This window comes from Belonocnema kinseyi, chromosome 5, assembly GCF_010883055.1.
Source record: "Belonocnema kinseyi isolate 2016_QV_RU_SX_M_011 chromosome 5, B_treatae_v1, whole genome shotgun sequence".
NCBI classification, from domain to species: domain Eukaryota; kingdom Metazoa; phylum Arthropoda; class Insecta; order Hymenoptera; family Cynipidae; genus Belonocnema; species Belonocnema kinseyi.
The window spans coordinates 68539253-68565459 of record NC_046661.1 but is presented as its reverse complement, the minus strand read 5'-3'; the positions used below and the strand labels follow the sequence as shown (position 1 = coordinate 68565459).

Below are 26207 nucleotides of genomic sequence, written 5' to 3'. Positions count from 1 at the left end.
TCCAAGTTTTTCTTTTACTCTTTGCAATAAACTTCTTGTTGTAATCCAAAACAAAACGTTTACAAGTCATTTAGAAACCGAGTCCTTCCACATACTTCTAATTACTACATTCTTTGTTTTTGCCTCTTTTGTAAGATAGATTTTTTTAAGCATTATTATCTTTTAATTTTAATTATTTTTTTAAGCATTAGAAAAAGAGCGAAACTAATTCACTTAAAACAACAAAACTAAATATTTGAAAAATAATTTTGGTTGAGGTTAACTCATTATTTGTTCATTATTAAAATGGCAGCTAAGTTAAAAATTTTAGAAAAAATCAAAACTTTCTAGCACTTGCCTAAGAAAATAATTATAAAAAATATTAAAATTTTAAACAACTTTTGCGTTAACTTTCATTAATTATCACCTTGTGAGTGAAAAAAGACAGAAAGTTAAAAATCACCGAAAAACCGCAACTATAATTTGTTTAAACAATTATTTTTGAAAAATCTAATTAGTGGATAAGTCACGCCTGATGAAAAATAGACAAACAGTTGAGAATTGCAGAAAAACCCGCAACATTCTACCATTCTTCAAGTGGAATATTATTAATAATAATATATTGTTTGAACACTTAATTTTCTTGACTCAGATTAATTATTTAATTTATTTGAATAGAAAGTTGAACTTGAAGTGTCATTATTTTTTTAACTGAAGTTTTGTAGCATTATTCTAAAAGAATATTATTAACAAGAATAACAAATATTTAAACAATTTCACTTGTTAACATTGTTAAACTATCACCTCGTTTTAATCGAAAATTGGACAAATAGAAAATATTTGAAAATATACCGCGACTTTCTAACTCTATTCTATGAGAAAATTGCTAAAAACAATAATAAATTGTTTAAACAATCTATGTAAACATATAATTATCAGTATGAAATTGTTTTTGATATGCCAGAAAGAAGTTGTATTAAAAAACAACCGCAAAAAAGTCAGAATTAGCGCCAAAAACTCGCAACACCTATTTTTCCACTAATAGGGTTTTTTAGGACCCTATAAAACAGACTGATGGTGTTGATAGTTAAAAAAGTGTTAATTTATTCGTATTCTATGGCTAATTGAGAAGAGAAATGTTGAGTTTCAACTCAATTGAGCGCTGCTGGTGACTTGCGTCCTAAAGTCAGAATCGGCGGGGGACCTAGCTGACTTACGTCCTCGCCCTCCGTTCCTTCTTTCCCTTTCCACTCGTCGATTCACTCATTTTCCTCCCTAATTTTCCCTTTGCACTTTTTCCAGTGTTAGGACTGGCAGCGTATTCTACTATAGCAATTTATACTTTTTCTCCTGGCGTATTTAAAATATGTAGGGAAATATGTATTGTGAATAATAAACGGGCAATAATATCAAGTTAATAATATAAAATCGTCAATCTAGAAAAAATGTGACCAGTGAAATAAATTCATAAGTTTCCGAATTATAATAAAATCCGAACTAGAAAATTCACGAATTATGAAATTCCCAAATTTAAATAAATTTTTTTATAAATATTAAATACTTATAAAAAATACAATATATTAATATTTTTATCCAAAAAATTATTTTATAATGTTTTGTTTTTAACATTATAATGTTTAAAATTTCTAAAGATATTGTTTGAATTTAAACTAACAATAATTGATAAATGTATATATTTCTGGATGAAAATTTCAATCATTGTTATTTTTAAATCAAGCAGCAATTTTAGAAACTTTGATTATTGTACTTTTAATCAATAAATGTTATTTATAAAAAAATTAATTGTTTAAATTCGGGAGTTTTATTATTTTAGTATTTAATTATTCGGTTCTTTTACCATCGGAATTTTACTATTCGGAAATTTTATTTTTCTGAATTTTTTTAATTCGGGAATTTTATTTGAGATTTTTTAGTCGTCCCAAATTATATTTAAATGAATAATAAACAATAGGAATTTCTTGGCCCAGTCCTTATACGATCATTTACAATTTTTGGACGAGTTTATATACAAATCAGAATTGTGTTTAAGGCATGGATTGGGAATAACCAAGGGGTTCACTCGCCATGCTAATGAACAGAGTCAGTTTTGTGAAGGACGGCAGACATTGAAACAAGGGCGCCACTAGTGCGGCGCCCTACATTTTAATGACAGCTGATAAGAAACATGGGAGCTTTAATATTTTTCTCAGTTTTTGTAATATTTTGAACATTTGTGGATGTTTTAAAATTTTGAGCTCGAGTTAAACTAGATTAGGATTAAAAAATATACCTTAAATACACTGGAAATGTCTTTTTAAGGTTTTTAATTTTCAAGCAGTGTAAAATGGTAAAATAAAAGATTACGTTTTAAAGGTCTAACTAAAAGTTGTAAAATGTTAATATAAATAATGGTTTTTCTATTTTGAATTACTTGAATGATATTAACGTATTATTACATTAGAATAAAAATATACAAGAAATTATAAAAATTATAATTTTTAATATTTAGTATATTGTATTAATCATTAAGATAGTGAAAAGATTATAATTATTAAAGCTATTAAATTTACTGTTCATCTAGTCATTTATTTATTTAAAAATTGAATTAAACTATGGAGATATGAATTAAATATTGATTAAAGACATCGATTTATAGATCCGAACTGTCGTGCAGGGTACGACTTTACCCGCTCAATCGGAGTTAAGTGTTTTTCTCCGCTCCAAAAAATGAGTTAGAACGTTGGCAACAACTAATTAAGCGTGACAAAAAGGATTTTATTATTAAACCTCGACATTTAGGATGTGAAGATCACTTTTTAAAGGATCAGATAATTTTGAAAAAGAAAGTTTTAGCTCCTGATGAAACAGTTATGATCGTAAGTATTACCTTTTTTTACACTGATGTCCTTTTAACCTAAAATAAGTATATAATGAGCAGTCATAATGGCAAAAGAAACCTAAATGAAAACTGAGGGTTTTTCCATCTCAATTTCCAAACTGCCCTGATCATTGTTTGAAGGCTGACTTTTTTTATCAGACATTTCAAAATCCTGTGTCAATAAATTGCGATTTATGAGACGAAGGTTTTTTTCGGCAGCCTTCAAACAAATGCTCGAGACAGTTTGGAAAATGCGATTTCGAAAGCCCTAGTTTTAATTTAGGTTTCTCGTACCGTTCTGACTGCAAACAGAATAATTATTTTACCATTTTAATTAACTTTAATACTTGAACTTATTAATAAATTAATGTAATTGTACATAAATGTTGAAACTCAGCGATAATTCAAAACTGTTATTAATGTTACTTTTACATTTTTCTTACGATAGTAAGTGTTTTAAAATATTTTTTAAATTCCAAATCTATTAAAACTATAATTTTACAAACTATCGCAATAATCTAAAAGTTCAGTAACAAGATTATATTAAAATTTAAAAAATAATGTTGCCATGAAATCTTCAGTCACTCGATTATTATTTTAGGTTAAAAGGACATTAGTATAAACAAATCGTAATACTTACCATCATAACTGTTCCATGAGGAGCTGAAACTTCTTTTTCCAAATTATCTGATCCTTTAAAAAGCGATCTTCACAATCTAAATGTCCAGGTTTAATAATAAAATCCTTTTTGTTATGCTTAATTACTTCTTGCCCACTTTAAACCTCATTTTTGGGAACGCAGAAAAAATCTTTCTTTATTCCACTTGAACGGGCTGAGTCGTTTCCTGATTTACAGTTAGGATCTATGCATCGATGTCCACCCATTTTGATTACACATTTATTCGTAAATGATTCAAATACGCCGAAAAGACGATAGAGTTATGACATTTCACAAGTTTTTACATGCAAAATAATAACAGTCGACGGGCAGACCGGGTGCCGCAGCGGTGGCGCCAATGTTTCAAGACTCACCGCTCTTCACAAAACTGACTCGCGCCTCTAATGCAAAAGCCAAAATCGTGCCACTCCCCTGGAATAACTAATGACAATTATCTTCGAAACTAGAAAATTAATCAATTTTATTGTTCTAAAATTATAAGATATAAATGACTATATAACATACAGAAGCGTCACTCGAATGGGTGCAAATAACACTGAGCCATCATTTTTAGCATACAAAGAATGGGCGTGACTCAGATTGAAGTAGTAAGATTTTTTTATATTAAGAATTTGTATTCTCCACATGATGACAATGTCTTATTTGCACCTATCGACTGGTGCTTTGTATGTCAGCGTTAAAAGTTAAATATTTCTAAGCATTAGTAAAAAAAAACAACTCGACGGTTTCATCACAATTTTGTTCAGATAGGTTACATTTTTTTCTCACTCATAACTTTCTACACATATGGAAAATGAAATTAACATACAAAAGTAATTAAAGCTTTCATTTATATTGTTGTACAGATATTAAGACTTTCACAAAAATATACATAAAGCCTTTGGGCTTGGAAACAAAATGATTTATGGGACGGCCCACCCAATTATTTATTGTCTGTTTACTAGAGCTTGAAACGAACCAAACAAATCGTTTCAATAAATTTTTAAGTCATATGAAATTATCTTATTATATGATTTATCTTTAAGGATCTGTATCTTTGAGGATTTCTGTCATTTGAAAAAAACAAAAAAGCGTAACTGCAACAACCTTATCAAAATATTCTTTCAATTCGTTTCAAACCCTGTTTAGCTTCTGCAATCTATTATAGAATCTTATATAATCTTTAATAAATACTATACTGTTAATGAAAAAGGACTATAATGAATAAAATCAAATATTATTATTGGCCCATCATAAAAAATTATTCCTTCGCATCACCAATGCCATCGGCATTGATTGCGAATGTCGCTTCACTTTCGGGTAAGCAGGGCGAGTCATATATTTTGCAAATTCTGGTCTCACCCCTACCCTTACGCAAGTACAATCTAGTGGTGCTAGCATGAGCAATGATATTGCCACCAATGGGTTTTTTCTGGTCACCGCCAAACATACTAGCAGCTCCATCTACCTGAGCAACAACCTGATTGGTGATGACAACTGCGACTCCGAACTCATCTGCTATTCTCAGTAACATCCTGAGGAACCGCGCGAGATGCATTTGTCTAGCGGATAACTCTCCTCTGCCAGAGTAATCTGTTCTATAAAGAGCTGTAGCACTATCCACGATCAATAACGCGTATCTCGATTCCGTCATCATCGCAGTGGCGTCTATGAGCAACTTAGTTTGGTGATCCGTATTAAATGCTCGCGCACACGCCACATTGTCAAGCACTGAATCTCCACTGATCTTATATCTGTAAAATTGTCAAATTTTAAATAAATTTCTTAAATCAGGATCTAAACAATTTTACTTCGCATAATTTGTCAATTAACTATGCAAAATAAAATACTTCTAATTTAATTTTTAGTAGTAAATACAAATTTTCCTTAAAAGTCGCTTGCATTTTTAGAAAAAGAAAAGAAGAATCTTCAAGAATTACATTATGCTTACTAAATGTACCGCTCTATATATTTAAACTACTTAATATCTCAAGAGGGAGAATGCTGATTTCAGCAGAACATCGTCAAGTTTTTACATCACAATGACAGGGTTGCTACAAGAATTTGGTTACAAAATTCGCAAATATATTTCATGGTCAATGAAATTAAAACGATCTATATAAACTACAAAATTTAGAACTTTTATACATTATAGAGTTCAAAGATTCAGATTAAATTCCAAAAATATAAATCCACGTTAACATATTTAATACTTTAAATAGAAAAATCAAGCAATTAACTTTAAAATTTGTAAATTATAATATTTTCAGTAATTTTAAGATAGACACATTAAACATTGATTTTTTTAAAACTTAACAGTTCTTAAATTAGAAGTTAAATTATTTTCATTTTTAGTAGTTTAAGCATCCTTCAAAAGCTTTCAAATTTTATTTCAGAATCTTGAGAAGTGTAGAAGAACTTTTAAATATATTTTTAAATTAATTGATTTTTTTCTATAACTTTTAGTTATAGAATTTAAAACAAAGCCGAATTTAAAACAAAATGTAGATTTTTGCAGATTTCAAACAAAAAATTCAGAATTTTTTGAAGAATGTTGAAAGGATTCAAAAGATTAAAAACATGTTCTTAAGACTCTTAGGAAAATTGAAAATGGTTTTTCATTTTTTTAAATTATTGTTCTAGTAAATTTAAAAAGATTTTAAAATATTTCCAAAATTATCGAAAAAGAACCTGGAAGATTTTAAGGATTTTTTTTCCAATTTGCAGCTAAGAGCGACTTATTGAGAGGCAGATCATGCAAAAGTCTCGAGGTGCGGAGGAACTTGGTGGGGGCAGCGCTCTTCCAAGAAAAATATCCTCTACAGCAGTCCTGTCCAGAGAGGGGAGTTCGACTCTATCCACATTTGTTTGAGTTCTACAACCAGTCTCTCTACTAAGCTTCGGCGGTAGTTGGTTTCTGAAATGGATGAGAGGTGTCCAATGCTGTAGAAACATAGTATCTCGGAAGGTGTCTTAGGGCGACTGCATTTAAAATAAAATGAAGTAATTTGGAATTTAATTAATTAATATATTAGCAGTAAAGAATGCATCAGTCTTACAAATAGGGAAAATACATCATATTTTGTCTGAAAAATGATGGAAATAAATTTTCGAAGCCAATAGTTTCATGGAAATAAATTCACATTCAATGTATAAACTTTTATAAATATTGAAGGGCAATGATTTTAACATTTTTTAAACATTAGCTTACACTTTACAAAGAAATTGTCAAAATTATTTGAAATCAGGATCTTGCAACATACCTATTGAAAGTTATGGCGCTTATACATTTCCTTCATTTATTATTGTAAAGTAAAATGTAATCATATCAACTTCATATTTTGAAATTGTTGCAATATTGATAAAATCATATTACTGTAGAAAAAAGATATAATTTTCCAAGCTCAGGATATCAGTTAATATTTCTCTTTCGTTCGAGTTACATCTTACATTTACAGCATTATAATAAAAATATTGCATTTCAAATTAGTCGCCCTAAAGCACCAACTTCAAAACTTACCTGCGGTACTGAATTCTGCAATGTGCGTGACTTGGCACCGCGCCACGAACAACCTCTAGTTCGGGAGCCAGGACCCGTTTGGTCCGCGGAAATAGGTCCCCGAAATTTTTGTAATGGATATAGTGCAGTTCTAATTGAAATGAACAATTTTTGTCCGGTGCTATTTTTTGTCTGCCTCATAGTTTTTGAAAAAATCCGCCAAAAAGCACATTATAATAATCAATTTTTATGCATTGTTTATGGGTTTTTTGCATCTGTTCGATAATTTATACCAAAAAAAAACCACAAACAAGATTTGCAACAAAGTTTCTTAGAACCCGATTGTAGGCAACATTTATTAAAATTTTCACATTTTGTTTTCTCATTCTGTTGAAGAAGTCATAAAGGGAAAAATTTTGTCTTAGACTTTTTTCCGTATATCGAATAGTTTGTTTAAAAATAAAAAATTAAATTGAAGGAAAATATATTGTTTTATTTTCTCGAAATAATATCACGATGCTAACTCAGCATATTGTAATTAGATTAATTAATATTGTACAAAATTTTGATTTTCCCCGCTGGCTCAAATTTCAAACAATAAGAAGGGCACGCAAGGCAAAAACCGTCCACTCGAGCGGCACTAATCTGCTAGCCATGGGGAGCCGCACTAAGAAAGGAAAAGGTCCAAATATTTTACCGTTGTTACACGAGTGTCGATTGAGAAAAATCAAAATTTTGTACAATATTAATTAGTCTAATTTCAATAAGCTGAATTAACCTCATTATATTATTTCGAGAAAATCAACAAAAGATTGACAAAAATCGGATAATATTTTCTCCCACTGTAGATATTCAACGATATATTTCCCTTTAACTTAATTTTTTAATTTTTAAATAAACTATTTGAGATACGGGAAAAAGTCACAGACAAACTTTTTCCCTCTATGGTTAAACAAAATGTGAAAATTTTAATAAATCTCGGCGACAATCGGGTTCAAAGAAACCTTGTTGCAAATCTTTTTTGCGGTTTTTTTTATATAAACTATCAATCAGATGCAAAAATGTGCCAAAGAAATTGCTAGCGTCTTAACACAATCAATCTAATTCTGAAGGAAAATCTTCAAAAGACCAATAAACAATGGATAAAAATCGATTATTATATTATATTTTGTTCGCGTTTTTTGCAAAAACTAAGAAGCAGAAAAAAATTACACATGATAAAAATGGTTTATTTCAATAAGACCTAACAGTTTCAAAAAAAATCTCTCAATATATCGACAATTTTAGAAGATATAGCATAAGTTATGTAAAAATGTTTAATTAACAATATCCCGAAAACGCGTGTCAGTTCGCGAAAGCATCTCGTACCGTTGGATTCAGGTGACAATTCTGCACCATATCCATTAAAAAAATTCTGGGAACATTTCAGGTCATACCACCTCTCCTATGTGGCTCTCGGACTACATGAAGCCTTTCTGGCAGCGAGTGGAGGTTGGTGGTGGGGTTAAGATTCCAAATCGTTTTTCGTGCAGTTATGACGATTCTCATGGCTAAAACATGTGTTGTTTGAGTCGAACTCCCCTCTCTGGACAGACCTGCTTACAGTCCCGCGAGAACTCTTTTCCTTAGCTGCTCGAGGGAACAACAACAAAAAAGCCGTTGACATCTCTTTTTGACACCTCTAGAGTCAATCAGGAAAGCTCCAATGTTTTACTTGATGAGGCCTACGTCAAAAAAAATCAAGGAGAACATCGCCACGAATGCATGCCGGATTAGTACTGTTAACATGACGATAGCATCGAACGTGTCTGACATTGAAGTGTAACGAGGACTCTAAGGCTCGCATGAAGTATGAACTTACTCAAGCCTCACAACATTCTTATATCGTGCGTAAATGTCATTCTTTCAAACAGGCTGTGCTTGCCAACACGCTGGAGATACACGATTCATTACACAATCCTTCAGGGAATATCTCCAAAATAATGTGCCACATTGCTAATACTCTTGGTGCCCTCCTTGCTAATGACAATCTCCTAAATATTTTCGTACTCAATCGAACTGGATCGAATCCGTAAGACGTCTGGTGACCGCCTATCATAGTCGCAAAATTCAACCAACATCAGATATGTACGCATATTCATCATTACAGTAACAACATTTTAATGGGAACTTTAAAAACGAATCTAAATACAACACATAATCAAGCGAATTCGTTAATGTGTGATTTTTTCCGCCGGTTTGTCCTTTCTTTTGCATGATTCTACTCACCAAACTGACGGGACCTGCTGACTTTCCAATCATGATCTAATTAACAGTGAATACCAATCATCAAACCATGTGGACTGTAAACCTGATAACAATAACATTGATGGCCAGGAATTTCATGATCATCTGAGGACGAAATCTCTGTTCGAAATTACATATTGACATATGATGCAAATTAAGTTACCATGCTTTTCGTTTAAACTAGCCTAGGGACGCTCGATTTCGATTCTGGAGAAGATAGATTTTTTGAACAGATTCCTATGTTTCGGATTCAAGAATCGATCCTCTTGCAAGAATCGCATATGCTAAAACTTGTCTCACACATACGCATACAAGTATGATACGCTACAAACCTATTCAATTTGTATACATCTAGCAGTTTTTCCATAAAATCAGTACTTGTTTAATATAGCTACTCTATGTTAGTCGAACAGATTGAATGCACTCTTATTTTCGCAGTAGTGTTAAGATCTGTTCGGCTGTATATTCTTGTTTAACTAAGAATAGTTTTTATTTTCGCTGTTTCCTTAACTTTAGTGTTTATTACGCACTATGCTTTTATTTTCTATTATCCTTGCGTTATCAGTCTACGTATTAGGAGCCTAGGTTTAAGTACTTACTGTAAAATTGTTGTGCCTAGGAGGGTTATGCACACACAAACGCATATAAAAAGCGAAACTGACACTATTTGTCACTCACCTAAACAGTACTTTGTTCCTACTATTTTTAATAAACTACACGTTTTGCATGTAAAAAAAACCGCCTATAACATATTTGATCCACCTCCTCTATATGTAAAATTTAAATGAACATAATCAGCTTCAAATTAATTATAGTTTTTTCTTACACCTGCGCGAAAAATCGCTGTGTTGTGGCTGTAGTGTTAAGAGAAATAAAAACCTTTAAAAATTTCTTGTTTTGAAAGTTATAGGAGCATAAATTACATCACAAACTATAATACAAATTACAATACAATACAAATTACAAATGAATGATGGACTAGTGCTTATTCGTAATGGGATGATAGTCGCTTTTGTAACGGCAACGGAATAATAGCATAATATTCGTAGAAGCCATTGATTTGGATAAGTTTAAATCTACAATGATATTACAGTGAATCATCAAAAAATGCACAGTTTCAAAGCTGCCTTTTAAATTAAATAAATTAGAATTCGAAACCTAAAAAAAATCAGAGAATCCCGAAATTGAAATTGGCAAGCAAGTCTCTTCAAGTGTCATGAAATTTTTTAAACCACTTAAATAACGCATACCTTTCAGCTGCTGCTATCAATCTTTCAGGCCGGAAAGTTCCTTCCGTGTCAATATAGAGACATTTACCCTCGGCCCCTCCCATGTCAATTGGTAACTGACAATTAACAGCAAGGGTATGGCAGATTTGAGATTTTCCTGTACGAAATTCTCCGAAAATCTCGGTGATAGAGCCGGTTTCTATTCCACCTCCAAGAAGTCTGTCTAATTCCTGCGAACCCGTTGTGATATAGACGATGTTGGCTCGAGTCTGATGAATTTCCGTAGCCGTTTTGAAGCCCATCACTACAAGCTTCGAAGCTTCTTGCAGGATCTTATCCGCCTTTGCATCACTGATTCCTTTGATAAGAAGCAGAGCCTTTTTTGGAGTGTATGCAACGGATTCAACAGTATGAAAACCTGCCTCCTCCAATTTTTTTATGTCCCCAGCATTGATGCCATTACCCTGCAGAATAAAAAAAGAAATATAATTAGCTTAACACTATATCTACCAAGAAGATACACAGGGTGGGCGTTAAATTGCAAAAGAAAATCCCAATCTTATTCCGGTTTGCAGAAATGTATGCTACTAAAATGAAAAAGAAAAAATCAAGCTATCAACGCGGAAAACGTTTTAATTTGAAGTGATTAAAACTGAGAAAACTGCAAATTAGAACAATTTAAGTGGGCCTCTACTGAATTCGAAATATTTAAAATAAAATGTGTAGAAGATAACACTGTTTTCAATCGAATGACTCGACTTGAAATTTTAATAGCAGTTCAGAAAAATACTGTTAATTTTCTACATTATGACTAGAGAGCGGACTAGATAAGTTATGAAATTGGCTAGGTATAGCTTGCGAAGGATTAAATACTTCACGGGTTGGTGGGGAAGGGGCGAGCACAAGCGAGGAAAAAATTGAATTCACAAAATAAAGTTCGCACTGTCCTTAATACACACACTTTAGACATCGCAAATTGGTTTTGTAAAATCAATTTTTTTCTTCTCGCATCTACTCGTATGGGTATGGGACACATTTTCACTTAACTGCCTTGATATGCAAATTTGTTAAATTATTTCAATTAATTTTTCGCTTTTCAACGAGGGGCTGGTCACTCAGAAATCAGGATAGTCATACTAACAATGACTGTCACCGGAATAACGATTACTTCGTAAATACCTCTCTCGGACTAACAGCAGATTTCTTGTGACTTCCCACGAGGCTCCCTCGAAAAGTTAATCACGCGGCACTTAAAACAGATCTCCCGAGTGTTCCCGATAGAGTTACGAATCTTTCCGACAGGGATTTCGCCGCACCAGCCGGCTGGAGCGAGAGTTCTCGTAACGAACTGAGACTTACTGAGACTAAAAAAGGAACTAGGCAACAGAAATCAGAGATGGGATTTTTCCACCATCATTGTCATTTACTCACTAATAGAAATACGTGGTGGTTGCTTGTGGAGCGTGCTCTCTCTAGCGCACGTAGATTCGAGAATCGCTCTGCAGTCCATTCAATGAAGGATTTGAGAAAAAAAATTCCGGAAAGTCGAATTTTTCACAGATACCCAGGGGATCGCTTTATAATGATACTTTAAAAGGTCCTCAACCATATGTGTACGGCAGTTCTAGCCAGAAGTCAGGGCTCGCCAGATGTTCGACTGGTTCCTAGCCCTTCACGGTCATTAAACCTCTCGCCCGGCTTGGATGACATTATATCCTTCCCAAAAATAAAATATAATATGAAAATATTATTTTATTTAACAATATCAAAATAAATATAAACGATATATTTAATAATATTCATATATTTCACACAATTGAAACAATGTATAAAAATCAAATTTTTAAGTGATATTATTCAAATTTTTTTAATAAATATTTATTGAAATAAGCGATACTATGACTATGGTGTCTATTAATATTTAGTGAGTAATAAGTGGTTAAAAAATTAATAAGAAACAGTTAATATAATGCTTAAAAGGTTTAAGAATTGAGCCATTAACATATTTTATTACAAGTTTTATAATAATTACAGAAAATAAAGAAACCTTTTGTAAAAATGTGACATATTTCAATAGAAGGTGAGCGTATTGAAATTAAAATAAATGTTGTAATTAAAATTTGAAAGAGAGATTTCAGTGAAAACTATTTTTTAGCCCAACGCAGATTTCGTTCTCCATTTATATTTATTGTATACCATTTTGGTCTAATTGCACGAGAAGAATTTTAATTAATGTTTTTTAATTTAATTTAATTTGTGAGTACAATCTTATATAATAGCATTGAAAAAGAGTGATTATTATTGTTATTATTGTACATAATTATTATTAGGGCTAATTATCAAAATAAAATGTATATTTTAATTGAAAGTACTATAAAATATAACTAATCATACATTAAAATAAGTATTAAAATAGCTACCTCGGCTTTCATTAAACTTTAATTTAATTTTAATTGGCTTTCAGTAATTTGTAACTTTCATTTGAATGTAAGATTTTATCCCAGCAGGAACTAGAAGTAAAGACAGAAATTAATATTTGAATGTGGGATTTTATATCCATTCTGGCTGTTTACAATTCAAAATTCGCCAATAGTTGGATGATTTGTAATTGAGTACTTCAGTTTTATAGAATTAGAAAGGAAAATTCTTAAATTTGGATGATTTAGAAAATTAACAGTCCAGTTTCTAATTGTAAATCTTACAAAAAGAAGAAATTTTGAAAGTAAATAATTAATATTACAGGATTTTTTATCGCAAATTATCAAAACAAATAACTCTTAAATTTTAAAAGATTTACAATTGAAAAATATGTAGCATAAAAGAGTTATGCTCAATAACTGCTTAATCTTTAAGATATTTAAATTAAAATTCTTAGATTTTGAACATTTTAAAGATGAATCAAGTTATCAATTCTCAAACTTCCAAACTGAAGAAATTTCAAATAAAAATTATAATTATATTTAACTGTGAAACTGAAAAATTACCAAATTTCTAATTCTAAGCTCTCAAAACTAAAAACCCTTTAATTTAAAAGATTTACAATTTAATGTTCTGCAATTTTGAAGAAGTACAAAGCAATTTTCTTGAATTTTGAAGATTCATGAATAGGAATTTCGATGATTTCTATAATTTCTGAGATTAAGTTTTCAATTCTAAATGTTCTAAAAAGAAGAAAATTTGAAATTAAATAATTAAAATTACAGAATTTTTTAGTGCGAGTTTTTAAAATTAAGAATTTATGAATTTGAATAGATTTATGATTCAAGGATCCGCAATTTTGAAGAGTTAACATGTAAAATTCTTAAATTTAATAAATATATACTGGATTAAAAAAATTATTTAATTTTCAAAATCTATATTTTAATGGCATGTAATTTGTACCTTTTTTTGAGGAGATTTGATTTTTAAGATTTAAAAATAAAAAATCTTCAATTTTGAAGATTTGCAAACTAAATTTTTCTAATTTATAGAATTACCATTAAATGATTTAAAGTGGGACGATGGTCGTGGGGGCTAAAGCGTAGGCTTTGGACCCACTCCTTCAGCTTGCGGGTTCGATTCCCGCCTCGCACTGGGTGTGAAGCCACCCATTACTTATTTCAGAGATAAAAACTGTTTAAAATACATATTTTTTAACTTTTCAGGGGTGGAATAAAATCTCTAGAATGTCAGGAATACAGCTGTACAAGTTTGGTTTTGATATTTTAATTAGGAAAAAGATAGTAAAATTTTAAACAAAATAAATTTAGAAAAAGAACGAAAATAATCAAAAATGGCAAAAATCGCGTTTTCTTCGGGTATTTACTTAAAATTTTGTGAAATTTGAAAAATCATAGGGATTCTTAAGCTGTACAGTTCCAACTGTAAGGTAGTACTAGCAGTTGTTTTGTCATACAAAAAGTATACTTATATTTCAAATCTGAAGATTGTGAATATATACCCACAACGCGCTTAAAATGCTTGTAACTCTAATAGATGCAGACTACTGAGTAGGGCCATATGTCTGAAAATAGGGCCTTATTTTTCCCCTAACTTAGCGACCCCTACCCCCACTCCCCTCTTCATATTTTTTCCACAATTCTCACTTTTATACTACCTCTGTATTGCTGCACACCCAGGGCACCATCAGAGGGTTATAGCTTTAATTTGAGATTTCATTTGTAGGCAAATTTGATTCACTTTATCAATTAAAAATGAAATTGGAAATTAAATTTATTGTAAATTCGTGTACAAAAGTTCAGACCCCCCCCCCGCCCTTGTGAACGACAGCCAAACGTAAATTACCGTGACCTTAAGGGCATGTGACACAGCTAATTACCTATATTACCGACCTCACTTTTTCAGTTCACTGAATGTTTTTTTGAACCTAAGAACTTTTTTTGTGAATAAAATATCGAGCTGAAACGTTGGAAAATGTATTAGAGTACAATAAAGTACGTTTAGGTACTACATTTTCGTAGGAATTTCACTAAAAATTATTTCATCTTTTTTCTGAACCTCGACATTTTTTGAACGTTCGAACTTTTTTTAGGCATAAAATATCGGTCTCAAACTTTGAAAAATGCAAAAGCCGAAAGAAAACTACGTTTAAGTACAAAGCTTAATAATAAAAGATGCAAAAAAAAATTTTCAACTATCAATTCCATCGACATCAGCCGGTAACGTTGTACACGAAAATACGAACCTTCTAGAGCCTCGTCTAGTGCCCGCCAGGGTTCGTATTTTCGTGTACAACGTTACCGGCTGATGCCGATGAAATTGATAGTTGAAAATTTTTTTTTACATCTTTTATCATTAAGCTTTGTACTTAAACGTAGTTTTCTTTCGGCTCTTGCATTTTTTAAAGTTTTAGACCGATATTTTATGTCTAAAAAAATTCGAACGTTCAAAAAATGTCGAGGTTCAGAAAAAAGGTGAAATAATTTTTAGTGAAATTCCTACGAAAATGCAGTACCTAAACGTACTTTATTGTACTCTAATACATTTTCCAAAGTTTCAGCTAGATATTTTATTCACAAAAAAAGTTCTTAGGTTCAAAAAAAGATTCAGTGAACTGATAAAGTGAGGTCGGTAATATAGGTATTTAGCTGTGTAACATGCCCTTAACCCTTCTTTTGATTCCTGGAAAACGAAGAAAAAAGGCGCGAATGACTCTTTCCTATTACAAAACATTAAATTATGAAAACACGTCTCCAATAAACTTTAATTAACTGAATCAATAACCCACGATTGGGAATTAAGATATTATCTTTTTTTCTAAACATTCTCGGCATAATCTAACGAAGTTTGCACAGCCTATTAAAATTTAATTTATTAATATTATTCAAAAATTTTAATTTTCTTAACGAGACTGATTTAAGAATGACAGACGCTCACTCAAGATGAATTTACATGATTTTCTGAGATTAAGCATGATTTTATATTTGAAAAAATTATTACCTTGGAAAAATTCCTTAAAAATAAAAGATTTATTTTTTAATCCCCGATTATTTTCGTCCTCAGTAATTTTTGGGTACGAGCGATGTTTGTAAAAGAAAACGCAAAAAGCGTTTTTTTTATATTCATTTTAGCTTTGCGAAGCATCAACAAATTTTTTAATCGCAAGAAAACTCTACAATTTTCTTTCTTGGGCAAAGTGGTGAAAAAATAGGACCCCCAGCATTTACAGTTTCAAAAACTTGTATATAACGCAAAAATCTATTCACCTCCACACCACAGAAGGGGTTCAAAACTATTTAGCAAATTATTATTATTTTTTAATTGAAATCCTTCGTTGACTGACGTATTTGTCATGCGAAACATGTGCCTCATACCTTATACTGATCAAGCTCATCATAGAGGGCAGCACCGTGAGAGAATACTTGCCTTGTACGCAAATACACATTATGTGCAGTTTGCTTAGTTTTTTTGTTATGTTAAAAACGATGTGCTGCTTTATTTTTACATCTAAATGCCACATATACACCTGTCATGAAGAAAATAATGTTTTAAACACCTCGAAAATGTATTATGACCATGTGTATGTTCATGCGCACTAGCAACCCTAACGCCCGCAAGTGTCAGTCGCCGTGTCATTATCATAAACTTTTACTTCAATACCGGAAATCGTGAAAACCTGTCAAATATATAGTATAAGCAATTCATCGAGTATTGTCACTCTTAAACAATCTGCGAGCAGGTACAAAAATTTAGAACATTAATCAGGAAACTGAAGATACTTATTCATACTGAGACAACTAAACATGGGTAAATAGTATATTGAGCAACAAGTGTGGCAAGTTGGCAATTGCCCGCGAGTGCGGCGTCCAGTCGCACGAGGGTACGATTGCCAAACCACACTTGTTGCTCATACTATTTTATTTTACATGTGCGTGTAAAGTGGCTTACTTATGTAGGAGGAAGGTGTGAAATAATTATTACTGGCGTGCGGTAATGGAAACCATGTGTAACATGGCACTTACCGAACGTTAAACAAGCGTGAAATAAGCCATTTTGCACGCACGTGTAAAACATAAATAATTGTAAAATACAGAAACTTTACACAATGCATCAGTTGGAATTCATAGAGCTTACCTCCAACATTTTCAGCAATTTTACTTGAGCATTGTAATCATCCAAGTCTTCATCTGCTTGAAGCGACATAGTGGGTGCTACTGCCGTAGACATGATGAATGCGAGACAAATAGGCACACAACAGGAAGAATTCTCTGACAGGCTTAGAGCATCAAAACAATACGACAGTTCCAACTTGAAACCCAACCGTCGTCTATTGAAACGAGAATTCTCGAATTGGCAGTGAAGCCAACCAACTCACATGAAAAGTCGATAATTAAAGGCCTTTTCATACCTTTGATTGTCGGCAATGGCAGGCAGCCAACCTGCAGAAAGTTTACAAGAGTGTTCAGAGATGGGTAAGTAAGATACCCTAGGTAAATTACGTAGTTCTTACGCCAAATTACTAGGTATTTTACATGCCTAGTTTCTTACACGTTGTAAATTACGCGTATGTGTGACTTAAGGTCGAAGGTCACCGTTCCTCTCCTCAAATATTTAAGGGTGCTTCCATGCCTCTGCAAGCAGGCAGCCTGCATGCAGAAACCCCATAAGAGTCAAAGAGATGGACCATTCACTATCTCTCTCACTCTTATATGTTTTCTGCATGCAGGCTGCCTGCTTGCAGACGCATGAGAGCGCCCTAAAACGTGTTGCCCTTTGCAAAAATTTCTTGAAATAAAGTTAAAAAATCATATATGTACATAATATTATTATAATGAAGTTGGTTTTTCAGTGTATATTTTATTGCTAAATGTTTTTGTCTACTAGTCTACTGGATGTTAAGTGTTTCTGTCTACTGGTCAAAAATCAATATATTCTTGATAATTAAATTTTCAGATTCAATATTCAAACAATATTGATTTTTGACCAATATATGTATAAAAACACTGAACGTCAACGTATTTATTAGGTATTAAATTTAACAATATTTCACAATCATCACTTGTAGAAGTTGGAAATTAAGATCATTCCATGGAATACATTGAAGCCTGGAGTGTTTTCTTGCTTCTGTTTCGCTTTAGTTGATATTATTACTTTTTTATGAACAATATTGACACTGTAAAAAAACTCTTACAAATGCAAACACCAGAAATTGAAAAAATGAGGTTACGCGCAATTCTAAGGGTGCGCAATCTTGATACGTAATTTACAAGGTATTTTTCCTGTTTTCTACGTAAAATACTTGACTTTTGTATTTTTCCTAAAAAAACTTCATTTACGCGTGAATGCACATCCCTGCTCTGCAGTGAGCAGGGATGGGTAAGTAAAATATCCTGGGTAATTTACGTAGTTTTTTACGGTAAATTAATTGGTATTATACATGCCTAGTTTCTTACATGATGTAAATTACGCGTACATATATGGGATTTTACGTTCTGCGGTTCCCGCTTCCTTCCACAAATAAAATCTATTAAACTTGTTGACCATTGTAAACATTGCTTGAAATAAATGAACAAAATCATATAGGTACATGAGTTTATTATAATGAAGTTCGTTTAATAGTGTATATTTTATTAGAAACAACTTCTTTACAAAATTCAATATAATAACATATGACCAGTTTTTCATCTATTAAATATTATATTGATCAATATTTCATAATAATATCATTTTCAAGAAATAATAATAATAATAATTATAATGAAGCCTCGGTGGCTCAGTTGGTTAGACACTCTGACTTCACCTCAGAGGTCCGGGGTCGATCCCTGAGCCGGTACCTCTGGAAATTTTTCAATGTACCTTTACCGAGGTTCTGGTGGTTCGGAACCCACCTTAAGCTGTAGGTCCCCCCATCGTGTACTTGACTGCAACCCAGTCCGTCAATGATGGGGTAAAAACCAGACTTTGTCCAATATGTGTGGGCAGACTGCTCTCATCAGATCACTTGATTGCATTATAAAAATGCGTCCGTGACTGATGACATATACCGGGACAGCCCCGTGCAAAAATGATCAAATAAAAAATCCAACTCTAACCAAAAATGCCTTCGACATGTTGGGCAGTATAAAACTGTGACAACATTTTCAACACGGAAATGTTTTTAAAAAAAAATAATAATGATAGTGGCTCAGTTGGTTAGGCACTCAGACTTCACCTCAGAGGTCCGGCGTTCGATCCCTGATCCGGTACCTCTAGACATTTTTCAATATACCTTTACCGAGGTTCTGGTGGTTTTGAACCCACCTCAAGCTGTAGGTCCCCCCATCGTGTACTTGATTGCAACCCAGTCCGTCAATGATGGGGTAAAAACCAGGCTTTGTCCAATATGTCTGGGCAGACTTCTCTCATCAGATAACTTGATTGCATTATAAAAATGCGTCCGTGACTGATGATATATACCGGGAGAGCCCCGTGCAAAATGATCAAATAAAGAAAATCCAACTCTAACCAAAAATGCCTTTGACATGTTGGGCAGTATAAGCCTGTGACAACATTTCAATATAGAAATGTTTTTTTTATGTAATAGTAATATAAATAAATAATTGTAATAATATAAATGTAGGAAATAATTACAAATTACAAAGGCTTTTTAGGTTAGAATAATTTATCTATATTCATAAAAAATATATTAAAATATATATATATATATTAAAAATATTTATATGAACAAATGTAACAATATTTCAAAATTATTTACATACCTGTGTTCCAGAAGACACTTACAAGCAACATTCTTAAATATTATGTTACAAAACAAAAAAAAACATTGCGCTCCATTTGAATGATCTTAATTATTTTTATTGACTTACTGAAAAAATGGTTAGTTGCGACAAGAAGCTTCTTATTAGTAAAGTTAGTATAAGCTACGGCAAGTACTTCGATGGTAACAGTAACTAACCAGTTTTCTACGGTAACAAGTCGCCATTAGTCCTCTTATGAAGGTTATATTAGTGAGGATAGTAATTGTAGTCACAACAAATAAATTACTTACATTTACCAGCATTTTCTTTTCCAAGAAATAAAAGTAGTAAAGGTTACAAGTTTCGGCCCTTGGCGATATTGGCTGAACTGAATTCTGAGCAGTGCTGCTAACATTCGCATCGAAACGTTTCGTCATGTTTTCGAGGATCGCCATTTTAATCTGAACCTTTACGTATAATATGTAAAGACGTCGAAAATATTGAAGAGCATCGTATAGATCCTTAGGGCGTCGTCTACGGCCTACGCTTAGGGCACCTTTTCACGGAGGCCTGTTTTGAAATAATCGTGGAATTAATATTTTTCATAGGATTTATTTCTAGTTACTTTGTTGTTTTATGGCAAATTTGATTGATTGATAACCTATAAATGCGAACTCGATGTGTCAAATTCAACGAATACTTCAAAACAGGCATCCGTGAAAAGGTACCCTAATTTGTATAAATACATCATCGTGACAATTCAGCTTGCCAGCGAGATGAATATAATTATATGAATAGTAAGAAAATATAAGATTCAATAGTAATACTATATAAGATTATATAATAGTAAGGATTACCACTTTAAGTAGTAAGATCAACTAATTTATTTGTAAAATAACTAAATTAATAGTAAGAGCTAATAACTAAAGTAGTAACGCTTACTATTCAAAGTAGTAAACAAAACTACCTGAAAGTAGTACCTACCATCGAAAGTTGTAGCGAGAACACATAAAGAGTAAGGACAACTATTACCATCTCTGCTATTACCAATCTTGCGAACAAAAGTAGTAGCCTCAACCACTTCAATAGCAGCGGCATATATTACAAACTAAAATAGTTGGGCCTACTACTCTATTAGTTGTCCCAACCAACTATTTTTTTCAGTGCTTGTATACGATTAAAATTAATCTAATCGCATGGAATTTATGGCAGACCGAAGTGTTTTTGTGTTTGCTTTGTTTCACTTTAGTTGATATTTATTATTTTTTCATTAAAAATATTGGCAATGGAAAAAGAAATCCTACGAATTCCCGTACATTATTGTACAAGAAATCTACGAATACTATAAGTTTATTGCACCTTAGGAAACCTGTATGTGAGTATTTTATCTTTATTTAACTACATTAAAACTTTCATCAAAGATATTGCTCAGTTCACTGTCAAAAGTAGATTTTGAGGTTAGGAAATTGAGATCTTGGGCTATTTTTAGAATCATTAAAGGGTCATTGCGTCAGTCAGACGCCATAAAAAGAGGACCTTTGGACTTCAAAACAGGAAACTGTCAATTTGTTCATAAAATTGGTTTATAACAAATAAATGGAGTAATAAACAAATTATTTTTATTCTATGAGTCCCTAAACATTCATTTAAGACAATATAAAGTTTTCCTGATCAGTTATGAAAGCGTCAAAAATTGTTATGTACAAAATGTCAGTTTTTCCATACTTTAAGTGAAAAGAATATTAATAAACAAATAGAGCAGACAAAAGTTCAGAGCGGCAAACTGAACGAAAAAGTGAATTTCCTCCCACTGTCACGAGTTGAATGCAGCGAGAAAAAAGCTTTCAAGATTAAACAACAAATAAATGATTGAACTATACAAATGTATGTATGATGTTCGGTTCGATTTAAATAAATACATACATTATATTGAATAATATTGAATACATTTCTCATTTATTAGTTTTGTCATTGACTTTTCAACAAATTATTCCATCAAACATTTCAATTACAATTACCATTACTTTAAAAAAAAATTATCTTCAAAACTTGAAATTGTTAAAATTTTAAATGTACAAAGATTCTTTACTGTGCAACTTAAGATGTAGTTTTACATATTTTAATTATTATTATATTTATATTTAATATACGTCATATATTTTTTATTAATTCTTCTGATCATGTATATATGTTTTAAATATTTTTTTTATTGAGGTCTTAAATATTATTAATTTTTCATTATCTACATTAATAATCTTAACAATAAATAATTTTTTAATTTGAACAAATAATAAGTTCGAACTGCTTTCAAAATGTATCTCGAAATTAAATTTTATTGATATTAAACTACATATTTTCATGACTTTTTTAAATAATTAGTAATAGTTTATTTTTTCATATTTTTCTTCTGTTTTTTTGCAAACAGCATTAAGTTTTTCATTATTTTTGCTTTTTCTTGATGCAATTTAATGCAAAAGTCAGACCTACTTTTTGTGGCGCCTTCTGCTGGATTAGTTTGACCCAACATTCCCCTCCGGATCTTAAGAAAACAGAAAAGTGGGGCGATGCATGGGGCTGAAAGCAGAGATGGGTAAGTAAAATACCATAGGTAACTTACGTATTTTATTACGGTAAGTTACTAGGTATTTACTAAATTTATCTTAAGGGCATGTGATACTTAGAAAATTGTCGATTTTACCAGTTTTAAGTTCCGACGGCTTTTTTTCTTTAATAATCAATATTTTGTCTTAAAAATTTGGGACATGATAGCGACCATGCTAACGGACGTCCCCACATACTTTTTTTTTGTTTAATTCAAAGAAGTTTTAATTTAGCAAAATCTGATTAACTTGCTTAGCGCTTAGGAATTAGTATCGATTTTACCAGTTTTAGGTTCCGACGGCTTTTTTTCTAGAATAATCAATATTTTGTCTTAAAAATTCAGGAAATGATAGCGAACAAGCTAACGGACGTCTCCGCACACTTTATTTGTGTGATAAAAATCGACGTAACCTCAAAATAATACATATGCATAAAATTTTTATTTAGCACAATAAATTTTTTTGTTATTATCCCTCAAAAAAGAGTCCGGGGACGTCCGTTATGATATTTTATAGCATCTCCGAATTCAGTTTTTAAAAATTTTCATTTTTGTGGAAAAAAAGCCGGGGAAGCTGCAAGTATCACATGCCCTTAAAGCATAAGAATTTTTTATTACAAAAAAAGTTGAGTTTTATTTAAAAAAAAAAAAGATTCCAGTTAACTCAGTAACATTAAAAATTGAATTTTTGTAACAAAAAAGAAGTTTCTATAAAAAAATTAAATTTTCAATCCAAAAAGACGAATTTTTTCAACCAAAATGGATAAATTTTTTAACAAAATTTGTAATAAAAAACAAATTTTTTCTTATAAGTGGAACTTTCATCCAGAAAATATTTCAGTTCATTTTTCAACACCAAAAAATAAATTTTAAACAAAAAGTATATTTTCTACGTGATAACTAAGGGGGTCACCTCGTGTGTCCGGTCGAAAAAATCGATTTTTTTTTGTTGCCTAAATTTATTCCTACACATGTGTACAGTATGCTGGTGAAGTGATATTCCAATATTCAAAGTGACTGGAAAGTTACAGCTGTTAGAACGACTACCTGTTCTTCATTGTTTAAATCGTTCTGAACTTTCAAACGCGTTTTTCCCGATACCACGTTTTTCGAATAGGCCGGCATGATTCTCAAAAACGGTTTGACCCATGATGTAAGAATACATCATGAAAATAAATTTTTTAATTTTGAAGTAAAAAGATAATTTTGGTAGAATTTGAAACACGTATCGTTTTAAATATTTGAAAAATTATTAATGAAATTATCACTTAAGAATTTCGTATCACACGCTTACCCGCGTTCTCGATATATGATCCTTTATTTATGTACATTTTTGTAAACGAAGATTGTCTTCTTATTCATAAAAACAACTTATTCGTATTTCTTCTACATTACAAGTATTGAAAGTAATATATTTTTTAATATTTTAAATTATCTATGATACAAACTGCATTATTTTGAAATAAATTTAATTGATTTAGACATTATACAATTCCTTTATCTTTTAACAACTTTTACTTGATATCTTCGCTATTGAATTTACTACATTTCAAATATATTTAATTTCGCCCGCTCACTTTTCCAATATGGCCTTATTGGTTAACTTTTTTTTAGATGCGTGTGGTTAGACCGTGTATTCCTAGATCATGGTTTGACCGATTGCTTTGAAATTGGTAGGGTAGATTCAGCACTTGTGTGCGCATCGCCTGAACTAGAATAATTAAAAATTCCAAGTCGTTTTTTTTTCGTAAGAAAATAATCGAAAAAAAATCGTGAAATTTAAAGAAAAAAGTTCAAAACCGTGTCAATTACTGAATTTTCAATATTTTCAAAATATCCTAGTTCAGGCGATGGCTACAGCTTCACAGATTAAAATTCCGTTTGGTTTTTTGATTTCAAAAAAGCCGTTGTAAATGTGAATAAATATATAGTGGAAAGTTCCAAGTTGTATACGGTTATCGTTCGCCAAAAAAATCCGCCAAAAAGTAAAAAAAAAACGGGCCGTCACACGGGAAGACCCCCTTAATTTTTCAAGAAATTAGGATAATAGCTGAATTTCTAACCAAACATTTGCATTCTTATCAAAAAAAAAGAAAGTTACCGTTCTCAAAGTAACATAACCGTCTCAGAACTCTAAATTAGAGTGAGAGAGATAGAGAATGGTCTATCCCTTTCTCTCTTATGGGTTTTCTGCATGCAGGCTGCCTGCTTGCAGAGGCATGAAATCACCCTATTTCATTAGTTTATTTAAATTCGATCTCCGTGAAAAGGCACCCTTACAAATGCCAGTACCAGCAATTCAAAAAAGTGAGGTAATGCTATCGACATATAGAAATGTACCGGTAACGCTTTGGGGAGAACTGAAATGGGCTTTAGAGAGAGAAAAAACATATGAGACGTAAGCCTACCCTTATCTATTTCAGAACTATGTCAAGTGAGTTGGTGGCCCCGGGTATTGCCTAAATATTCTCCACGGTTAATTTAAAAGAAAAAAGATAAACAATACATTAGAAATTTGTAGTTATAATAAATTGAATTTTAAAGAACATTCATGTAAAATAAACTGTTTCAGATAGATTATTATAAAAACTTGGTAACCTTGAATACTTTTTGAAATTGGATTGAAAATGCTACAATAATAATCGTATGAAAACAGATCCCCATATAAACGCAAATGCGTGCTACATCGAATGGGTCATCTCGAGCCTAACCTAGAAATAAATCCAACCTAGCCTAACCTAACCTAACCTCACGAAACACAATTAAACTTATTGTGTTGTCCCGTTGTGTTTGCGGTACCGTTTCATTCAGCTTCGGCTTAACCTACAGAGAGGTTTAACCTATCCTAACCTAACAAAACCTGACCTAACCTAACCGATTACGCTGGCAACCCTGCTCTTACGTACTTTCATATTTTGACATTAATAGCAGTAAATGTCTGGAGTTTCGTAACCGCTTGTTGCTAGCATTATTCGCCTGTGTCTGTAACCAGGGCACCTCCACGTGGTGACGGTGGGAAACGGATCCACAATTGGCTGAGTCCCTGGGTAAACGGCGTTCATGCAGTCATGGCAGACACAGGTAAAAAGTGTATTGCGATGCAGGGAAAAACCCCAGTATCGGCGTCTGGCCAGGGTGGAAAAGCGGGCTCTTCGACGTCGTCATCATGCAACCGTAGCTCTTCATCAATGGATCACTTAGTTGGTGTAGAGTCTCATGCTACAAGGAAAAAAACCGCGAGCATTTCTCAATCGCATGTCTGCAAGAATAGCTCAGATTCATTCTGTTACATTTGCAGTAAATATGAAGTGAGCAGTTTGCGAAAATCAATCGACGAGGAAGTGAAAAGTCTTTACGAAAAGTGTTTTGACCGTAAATTGCTGCACTAAGAAACAAAATGGGTTCCTCACGTCATTTGCAATTCCTGGAGATTTATGTTGTATCGTCTAAAAAATTCAAACAACGAAAAGTACCGCAAGTACTCTACACCAACCACATGGAAAAAACCCGTTATTGCGAAGGACTGCTACTTTTGCATGAATTCTGTCAAAGGATTCAACGCCAAAAATAAAAAAAAAACATTTCCTACATTAATGTGTGCACAGTCACTAGAGCAATTGAAATCAATAAAAATGCACGTCAGACTGATTTAAGCCCTTTAGAAGATGATAGATTGGAAGTTGAAAGTCAACGTCATGGAGACGGTAGTGAAACCAGTGTTCGAACAGAAAATAGTTCTGATGATTCCGATGAAAATGACGAATATGGTGTGCATAAAATGAAATTGAAGGTTCCAATACGAGTGTCGCAACTAGAACTGAATGATTTTATTAGAGATCTTGGATTACCGAAAGACGGCGCTGAATTTGCCGCTTCATTTCTAAAAAGAAGAAATCTTCTAGA

The 26207-nt window shown here is 32.1% G+C and overlaps 1 protein-coding gene across 1 annotated transcript; it reads right to left on the bottom strand.

Moving 5' to 3' along the window:
- Positions 1-3971: 3971 nt before the first annotated feature.
- Positions 3972-17316, bottom strand: LOC117172476 (DNA repair protein RAD51 homolog 1). The gene is made up of 3 exons (XM_033360445.1): positions 17103-17316; positions 10551-10993; positions 3972-5269 (listed from the first exon to the last, which is right to left on the bottom strand). Exons 1-3 carry the CDS (start codon positions 17193-17195, stop codon positions 4777-4779), a joined length of 1029 nt encoding a protein of 342 aa, XP_033216336.1. The 5' UTR covers positions 17196-17316; the 3' UTR covers positions 3972-4776.
- Between the last annotated feature and the right edge of the window lie 8891 nt (positions 17317-26207).

What these genes read in the sequence shown, in the direction of transcription:
- LOC117172476 (XM_033360445.1), bottom strand. Translation starts at nt 17,195, where the DNA reads ATGTCTACGGCAGTAGCACCCACTATGTCGCTTCAAGCAGATGAAGAC. An exon ending in AATTGCTGAAAATGTTGGAG is followed by an intron (nt 10,994 to 17,102) that starts GTAAGCTCTATG and finishes TTTATTCTGCAG; the next exon opens with GGTAATGGCATCAATGCTGG. An exon ending in TTGATAGCAGCAGCTGAAAG is followed by an intron (nt 5,270 to 10,550) that starts GTATGCGTTATT and finishes ACAATTTTACAG; the next exon opens with ATATAAGATCAGTGGAGATT.